The sequence below is a fragment of the Syngnathus floridae genome, chromosome 4 (assembly GCF_059516105.1).
Source record: "Syngnathus floridae isolate MCC-2025c chromosome 4, RoL_Sflo_1.0, whole genome shotgun sequence".
NCBI classification, from domain to species: Eukaryota; Metazoa; Chordata; class Actinopteri; order Syngnathiformes; family Syngnathidae; genus Syngnathus; species Syngnathus floridae.
This window is the reverse complement of record NC_142416.1, coordinates 14,662,164-14,670,837: the sequence shown is the minus strand read 5'-3', so window position 1 is coordinate 14,670,837 and position 8,674 is coordinate 14,662,164. Positions and strand designations below refer to the sequence as shown.

At 44.4% G+C, this 8,674-nt stretch overlaps 2 protein-coding genes across 2 annotated transcripts; one reads left to right on the top strand and one right to left on the bottom strand.

Moving 5' to 3' along the window:
• The first annotated feature begins 857 nt into the window (after nt 1-857).
• Nucleotides 858-7,341, top strand: zfp91 (ZFP91 zinc finger protein, atypical E3 ubiquitin ligase). Its single transcript, XM_088372374.1, has 12 exons — nt 858-1,698; nt 2,600-2,640; nt 3,106-3,222; nt 3,413-3,452; nt 4,156-4,272; nt 4,367-4,465; nt 4,545-4,727; nt 4,806-4,856; nt 5,001-5,079; nt 5,306-5,420; nt 5,493-5,592; nt 5,685-7,341. Exons 1-12 carry the CDS (start codon nt 1,295-1,297, stop codon nt 6,622-6,624), a joined length of 2,286 nt encoding a protein of 761 aa, XP_088228500.1. The 5' UTR covers nt 858-1,294; the 3' UTR covers nt 6,625-7,341.
• Nucleotides 6,976-8,521, bottom strand: LOC148399346 (uncharacterized). Its single transcript, XM_088372391.1, has 2 exons — nt 8,229-8,521; nt 6,976-8,056 (listed from the first exon to the last, which is right to left on the bottom strand). The coding sequence occupies exons 1-2, from the start codon at nt 8,309-8,311 to the stop codon at nt 7,417-7,419; spliced, it is 723 nt and encodes a 240-aa protein (XP_088228517.1). The 5' UTR covers nt 8,312-8,521; the 3' UTR covers nt 6,976-7,416.
• Nucleotides 8,522-8,674: the final 153 nt, after the last annotated feature.

The window sequence follows — 8,674 nt, the reverse complement described above, 5'->3', positions numbered from 1 at the left end:
TTGCTGTTAGTGTACAGTAGTCACTGTCTTTCTCCAAGCAGACTAGAAGCCTATCCATGCTCCAGGAGATTTGATTTTTTAAATGCTCTCAAAAGAGTATCAAAACAGATGCAGCTCATTCAGAATGCATTTCTGTTTTTTTCCTTTTACCCAAATAATGAGATCGGAGGGTAAAAAGCAAACATGGTACATGTTGTTGCCTTTTATACAGCACCTGTTTGATTCGCATTCAGTAAGCCAATAAAGTAGGATACCTAGTTATTTGTTTATTTTACTGATGTACCACAGTTGAATCAATAGCCCTACTTCTACTTTTACCAAAGTTCTTCTTTTTCACAATACGTATGCTTTTACCAAAGTAGGTGCTTGTATTTTTGCCACAGATGCGCATGACATGAACTTGGCCAGCACAGATTTGATAGTCAGTAACGCCATCTAGTGGCCACTAGACAAAACTGTAGCAACAGTTATTTTGATCGGCGCAAAATTGGTGCAGGTTGTTATTGTCAGCCATTTTGGCTCCACGGATATTATCGTTGATAGTATTGTGGGGGAACAAATATTTTAAAGGAAAATTCAACACAATATTGCTAAACAAAATACAGTAATGATACGCATGTATATTGTATCCTTTTATTGCGTCTTAGGTTAGTATTGACAACATTCATTCTTAAATATAAAATTCATGTAAACATTGGAGAATAATTACAACAACAAAAAATGAAAATCTGTTCAAAGGGCAGGAAAATGAATTACTGTTTCCACAATGTGAACTCCAATTCCCACCATGCTCTACGCTCCTCACGGCTGCTGCTGTTTTTCGCAGATCTATAATTGGCACCATCGGACTGCGGGCCGGTGTTAAACAGAGCAACTGGATCCAGGTGATTTGTGTTGCTGCTAAAGCGCAGCAGCTCTCCTTAACGTTCCCCCTTGGTTTGTATTTGGCTTAAAGGAGACGCAACAAAGCGCACAAAATGGTCGCGCTCCAGGGCCGCTCGAAGAAAGTAGGTTTACTATAGCTTTAAGAACGCGAAAACGGTGGCTGCTTCTTTAAGGTTATATCGGGTTATTTCTGAATAGATAATTGAGAAAACTTTTCATTTTGCCATCAATAAATCGATGTGTATCATTTGCGATGAGCCTGGCGCATTTGCAGAAAATGCCCCACAGTCGGATAAAGGCCCCCCGACATCAAAATGTCTCCATACTAGATGTGCGCTATTCCTCCTTTTACAAGTAAACCCTTTGGACTTTCTGTGGAACTGAAGACGGGCTGAGAGCGTTCTTGGTGATGGAAGCGACGAACGACCGAATTGAGGATGTAAATAAAGGCAGAGAGCTGGTGGAGAACAAGGCCGCAGAGCAGACCCCGGCCGCTAGTGCGGCTGTCACCCCGCGGCGAGGGCTCAGGGATCGGGGAACCACCCGCACGAGATCCGGCGACCCCGCTACACAAGCGGCCGTCAATGGAGCTACGCAAGGCTCTGGAAGGGTATTACGCGACCGCTCGACCAGGGCTGTCCCGGCCTGGCTTAAGGACAACAAAAGTGAAGAGGACGAAGACGAGGACAGTCCGGACGCCGGGGCCAGCAAGCGGAGGAAAGTTTGCAACTCTCGTCGGAGGAAAAACGGTGACTCTTCGGGGTCGGTGGAAGCTGGTGATGGCGTCGCAGGTGACAGCCCGCAAGGCGGAGAGTAAGTTTGACCACCATTATTAATCAGGACATGTTGGGAATTATTAACATCGTTTAACGTCAACAACGCTCCTTCAGCATACAATGCGTCCCCTTCTCTGCATGGGGAGGGTGGGGCGGAACTTACCTGGCTTATTAAGACAATGTGGAAATTCGGTAAATAATGAGATGAAGGCGAGCTTCGTCCCACAAACTCTCCACACCAAATTGATTGTTTACGCAGCACGCAGCAAGTGACTATATTTCACGTTTTCATGTCTATAATTCCTTTGAAACCCAAGAAACATGTCAAGTCCTTCCTCTCCCTTAAAGGTACAGATTCCTGGTGAATGGTTCTCCCTTGTGGCTCACTACAGACCCCCCACACACACTCCAAGAAATAGCCAAATTAATTATTTATCGGATAATCATCAACAGTGCCAAATTAGAGCAGGAAGGGTGTGTCAGGAATTTCTCTGCATCTGTGCTGGCAACAGGATGTCATCCATGTGGACAAGCAAGGATGGTATAAAGGCCGAAGGGTGTTGTGACAGCAGTCTGTACCGCTACCTGATGGTAGTGATGAGAAAATGAAGCTTCAAATTTACTTCATGAACCAGTTGTTATAATATTTGCCTCTAGATGGCGCTTTTGATTTAAATAAAGTGTGTACTTTCAGCCCGCTGTTGAACACAGTACCACCTAGTCTAGAGGATTCAAAACTACAGCAACTGGTTCATGAAGCAGGTTTAGAGCTTCATTTTCCATCACTGCCTGATGGTAACCATGTGCCATGTTTTGACTAGTGGTGCATAGAACACATTATAAAGAATATTTTTTACTTAACCTCTCACTGTTCCTGATGAATGTCTGAGTTGCCACAACAATTAGTTGAATGACAGCATCTTCTGTTCTTCATGTAGCTCTGCAGAGGAACCCAAGAAAGCCACCACTAATGCTGAAGGTAATTGAATTCTTTGTAACCTTTGCATTCATGTGACACAAAATCAGTGTTTTAAAATCTGATTTATTTACTTGACTCAAAAAATCGTTGGCAGATTCAGCTTTGAGATGGAATTTCAGGATTCAACTAGAATTTACTATGTTCATGTCCATGCTTTTCTCTAATGAGCTGAATGGCAAAAAACACAACCACAATACAATTTCAAAGACATCTGCAACTCTGCCTTTCTGTGACTCTTCCAGTCCCTCTAAAGCTTTATTGCAGTCAAATTCCTTGTTCGGCATGCACAAACTTGGCCAATAAAGCTGATTCTGATGCATTCAAATGTTTGTTAGACAAGGTAAGTTCACCTGAAAAGATCATTTTGGATTCATCCTGAAATGTCACCTTAATTTTTAGTGTATAGGAGAGTATAGAGTATCATGCTGGGCATGAAAATAATATTGAATGGTTCCTCCTCCCCAGCTCCTGTTTCCAGGCTTTCTCCAGCCCAGAGTCGTGCCAAGCCTCCATCCGGCAGGGCCGTCCGCTGCTCTGCCAAGCCAGTGTGCAAAACTGAGCTCGGAATAGAGCATCAAGCTGGTGAGCAACCTGTTGGCGTCAGTGTGAGCTTACGGCAACCTTAAGCTGATTGCTACTCCAAATATGACACGGGCGTTGACAGACTCAACAAACGGAAAATAATGAAATGCACCGGGAAAAGAATTAGTGTTTTTTTAAAGACGGTGGATTTGGGTTGTATTTACTGATGCCTTCTCTTCTTGTTTCTTAGCCGCTTCAGGGGAGGCGAACGTTAAAGAAAAGTATGACATGTAAGTTTATTTTGCTCTTTAAAATGAGTTCAGATTTACAGAACGTAGATTCCTCAAGTTGGTTTCGCTGGGAAAGCTTTTTGTCTTTACAAATATGATGAATAAGCAAAATGTGAGTAGGACTTTTGAAGTATTCTGCTTTTTGTATAGATTAGCAACTTGATTTCCATTACAAGATTTAGTTTCAGATATAATACTAAAATCTGTCTTGTAGGTTGACTGGAGATTAAAAACCAAAACTACTCAAGCATCATCTGTTCATCAAAGCGCATGTGTACAAACAAACACACACTTAACGTGCATAACTTGTGGGCCATTTTTTTAACCGCCATTAATTACCGTTAGGTGCCCTTGGGTTGGTGTAAAAATTCAGTTCTTATATTATTTAATAATAAATGGGCTGATTTAAGAGAATTGTGCTGCGTCGTTCTGAAAGCTGTTTACGTTTATCTTACCGTATTTAGAAATGGTTATGGTTTTATACAATATAATCTGTACAATATAGTGCAGTTGTACACCACCGCGAACTGTTATCTTTTTAAACTGCTTTGTTTTTTTTGGGCGGGGGTGGCTGTTGTATTTAATTTCAGTTGATTGCAAGTGTACCTCCTGTTGTGTACATTTACATGTACTTTGAGTCCTTGAATTGTGTGATGACAACGTATCTCATTATTGAGCTGCTTCGTTTTTGCTCCCTTTTCAGAAAAAATGGAGGAGAGAAGAGCGAAGGTGTTGGTGGTCAGTTTGCAGATAAGGAGGACCCTCAACTTCAGGGTGACACAAATGACTTGAACGCACCTTCAGTCTCACAGCCTCAAGGGTAAACGTGACTCAAGTGCAACACTTGGACTGAAATATTAATATCGTTCATAATGTTGTGTGTTTTATTTATATATATATATATTTTTTTTTAGTGACGCAGACGGGGAAGAGATTATAAGCAGTGACGAAGATGTTCCCTTTAGAGACGATTTAAATGACCAGAGCTATGACCCCAAGTCGGAAAGAGTTGTGTATGTGCTGCAAAATAATGCAACTGATCTTTTTACTGACTATGTTCAGTTTTGACTCTGCGTTATCTCATTTGTTCAGCGATGCGCCCAAGCCAAAGCGCCGAGTGCTTCAGAGACACAAGGACAAGAAAGAAAAAGAGAAAGCGCCCAAGAAAGAGGAGGCGGAAGAGATAATAATGGAGGGCTCTGAAAACTTAGAGAATCCAGAGATGGAAGTGAAGCTTGAAGACGAATTAACGGACGACCCAGATGGGCCGAGGAAGTAAGATATAAAGTAGCTTGTTAAATTGCATTCATTCACGGAATTGTAACTTCCAAAATTTGTTCTACATCTATATAGGAGGGGCCGACGGAAAAAAGATGATAAAACGCCACGGCTGCCCAAAAGAAGGTATGTTACGGTCATTACAAAGGTTGCACTTTTAAGCCCCTCCCCCTCATTACTTTCACTGTATACGTAGATATAGTAGTTAATACTTGGAGTTAGCTTTGAGTATGCCCAGCTCTGATGACATTGATGACGTTTCCTATGCAGAAAGAAGCCTCCAGTGCAGTATGTCCGATGTGAAATTGAAGGATGTGGCACCGTCCTGGCTCACCCTCGCTACCTGCAGGTAGTTACAATTTACCTGTTGCTCTGAATGTCGTCATTAATGTTGATTTATCATTTTTTATTGTTTAAATGTATGACCTACAAGTGTTTTATACTGAAATATTTACTGTAATGACGTTGCTACCGATTTAGCATAGGTTAGTGGCAGTGACTTTGGGCCATTCAGATTTATACAAATACCGGTTATGTAACCTTCCAGCTGTTGTGTTTGCTCTGTTTTGCACCAGCACCATATCAAGTACCAGCACCTGCTCAAAAAGAAGTATGTGTGCCCTCATCCTTCTTGTGGAAGACTTTTCCGACTTCAGAAGCAGCTACTTCGTCATGCCAAACACCACACAGGTACTCATTTGGTGGTGAAATGTGGATGATATTTATTTGTCTTGCCATTGATGTTTCTTTGTAATTTTTTAGACCAGAGAGACTACATCTGTGAGTTCTGTGCTCGTGCCTTCAAGAGTTCCCACAATCTGGCTGTGCATCGCATGATCCACACAGGAGAGAAGCCCCTCCAGTTAGTGCCACCGTCATTTCCACAAATTGCATGGATGTGAATCACATCATTTCTCCGACGTGTTGATTGGAGCATGTTCTTGTGCCCAATAGGTGTGAGATCTGTGGCTTCACCTGTCGCCAGAAGGCATCCCTCAACTGGCACATGAAGAAGCACGACGCCGACGCCAGCTATCAGTTCTCCTGCTCCATTTGCGGCAAGAAGTTTGAGAAAAAGGATTGTGTGGTGGCCCACAAAGCCAAGAGTCACCCAGAGGTACTCATAGCCGAGGCGCTCGCAGCCAACGCCGGCGCCCTCATCACGACCCCCGCGTCTATGCTGGAGCTGCCGGTAAATCCCGCGCAAGCAGAAGCGGCATGCGGCGGCCTGGAAATGGTCCGAGGCGGCCAGGAGGGGCAGGTCCAGCCGCTGGGCCAGGAAGGACACGCCGGGTCTCAAGTGGCTCAGGTAGGTCACATGACCCCGCAAGTCAGTCACCAGGTGGTTCTCCTGGGACAAGAGCAGGCACTCCACACCATGCAGGTGCCGGTGACGATTGCTCTTTCCCCCATCGACCCCCCGTCGCCTGCCGACCACCAGCAACAGACTCAACTCCAGCTCCAGATGCCCGTCCAGTTTGTTCAACAACCCCCGCAACTCGCCCTGCACTCCCCGACGGTGGTGGCTCAGACCCAACCTCAACTCCAGCCTCTTCAGCCCTACCCCTCCCAGCAACAGAGCCAAGGACAAATCGTTCAAATGACCTTCCAGCCTGTCAGCCAGCCCCAGACTGCCATGCAGCAGATCCCAGTCCTTGCCACCTCTCAGCATCTTACCACCCTGCAGACGACCACCTCCGGCCCCCCGCTCCCATCTCCATCCCGGCCCCATGTGGCGTCCGACGGGAACAATCCTGTGCTGTCTTCTCCACCAGCAAACTCCTTCCATTCAACAGAGGGGGTGGGGGCGAGCACCGTAGCTTGGGAACAAATGGACCAAGGGGACGTCCTGTCCAACAGCACTGCAGCAGACGTGCAGCGGATCACCATTTGAAACGAGGGTGCACGCAGACGAAAGAAGCTACATGATGTCATGCAAAGTTAAAAGATTTATGTAGTTTCACCAATAGTCATATTTGTTAGCTTTTTTTTAGAATAGCATATCAGGGAACCATAAGTCTGTGTGTAACTTTGTACATAGTATTCCTGTAAGCTTTTTATGTGAGTATGCTAATTGAGTGTTGTAACGCTATTACTATGAATAGGCACTATGATGGCGTAATTTTAAGTAATTGGCGTCACAACATAACATCCGGTATGCGTCCTCTCACATACAAGCTTGAGAATTAAACGACACCCAAAACACACTGTAGGAATCTAACAACCGAACAGGTTTGACTAAGTGTTAATTAAGCCATGTGTTTATTTATTAAGTCCACAATATATAATGACTTGAGCTGCCACTAACACATATGAGTTTAAGATGAACTTAGTTTTAACAACTGAATCATTAATTGTTAAACATCTTGTTTCGTCTATAACAAAGTCTTCTGTCAGGATTAAAACCAGAATGTTTATTTATATAACGTGAAAATTGACTGTTCTTGTAAGTCCCGTAAATTAATCCGTCTTTCATCGCTCAAGGATTTCAGCTGAAGTGACAACCTGTACAGATTGTTGTTTTCAGTTTGGACTTTGTGGTCAGGATGCTGTTGAAGCAGATAAGCCAGCTCTTCATTTGTAGGCTGTAAATAAATGTCTTAACAACAAATGCATTGTTTTATTAGTTGTCCAGATGAGAATTAGCCACTTTTAACCAGTGTGACAGCTAATGTTTACATGATCATTACATGTTGTGGCGTTCTTTGCTCCTCAGCATGTTGTACTGCTTCATGGCTTTCTTCGGAGGCATCAGCGTGTCACTTACACCAACCCTCCGCTTCTTCACCCACTGGCCTTCTGATTCATCCTGCACGGCCTGTTTCGGGGGTTTATGGGAGCTGCTTGTGCGTGACCCAACTTCCCCCTCATCACTCAGAGTTGCATGAGAGTCATTGGGAATTACTGCAGTCTGGAGGTCACTGTCATGTGCAAATTTGCACTTGATGCCAAATCTACATCTTCCACTTTTCCTGTAGGAAACGCATATCCTCTTCCCTCCTATCTGAGAGGGCTTGGCCTGCATTGTGAGCGGGACATGTTTCTGCAAGGCACTGAGCTTCCGCTCGGCCTGAGCTTTGAATGGGTTGGCGAACACGCTGCTTTCTGAACAGCCTTGCAGACTAGGAGGCGGCAGTTTGTGAGGGCTGGTCGTGGAGGAGGCAGTAGGCAAGCTGGTCTGACTTCTACTTGAATTGATTGACTTGTAAGGCTCAGAGTCACCGTGGTCAGATTCATCAGACTCACTAGTGGCAGAACCAGTCTCCAGCAAGAAGTTACGGGTCTTCTTGTCCGATGGGGCCCCATCAATGAGATCCGTTCTCGTGCTATTTGGTCAGATAGGTGCAGAGAAGAAAAGCCTTATTATTCAGTCGAAATGAAGTGATCTACACGCGGAGGCAATGTGCGCATCACGTATATCATTTAATAGCTAGCATCGAGTATCCAATGGCCAAAACACAAAAGATAGCATCCATACATTTGTATGTCTTAACTTACCCTCCTTGATCACTGTTTACATTCTCGGAGTCTCCATCACTGTCAGACTCCGATGACCCGCTGTATCCAACAAGAGCGTTCATGTCTAAACCTATTCGTTATATGATGGACGGAGCGTCTCTACTTGGATTACATTTAGTATTCTAGGGGTAAATATCAAAGCAATACGGTATAAACAGCCGCGATCGTCGCCATTTCCTCAATCGATGGAACATATGCTAGTATGTTAGCGGCTAACTTCTTGTTCTACAGTTGTTTACGTTCCAGGTGCCTTGACTGACATCTACAGTGCGTGCTTGGTATTGCTTCCTTATGTCGCAACATCACATAAAACCTACTGCACAGGGGGTCTTCAGTTTACGACGGATTTTATTCCCACTAGCGCGTTGACGGACTAAATCGGAACGCGGCTGAGTCTATCAGTAACCGACAGCCAGCAGTGAAGT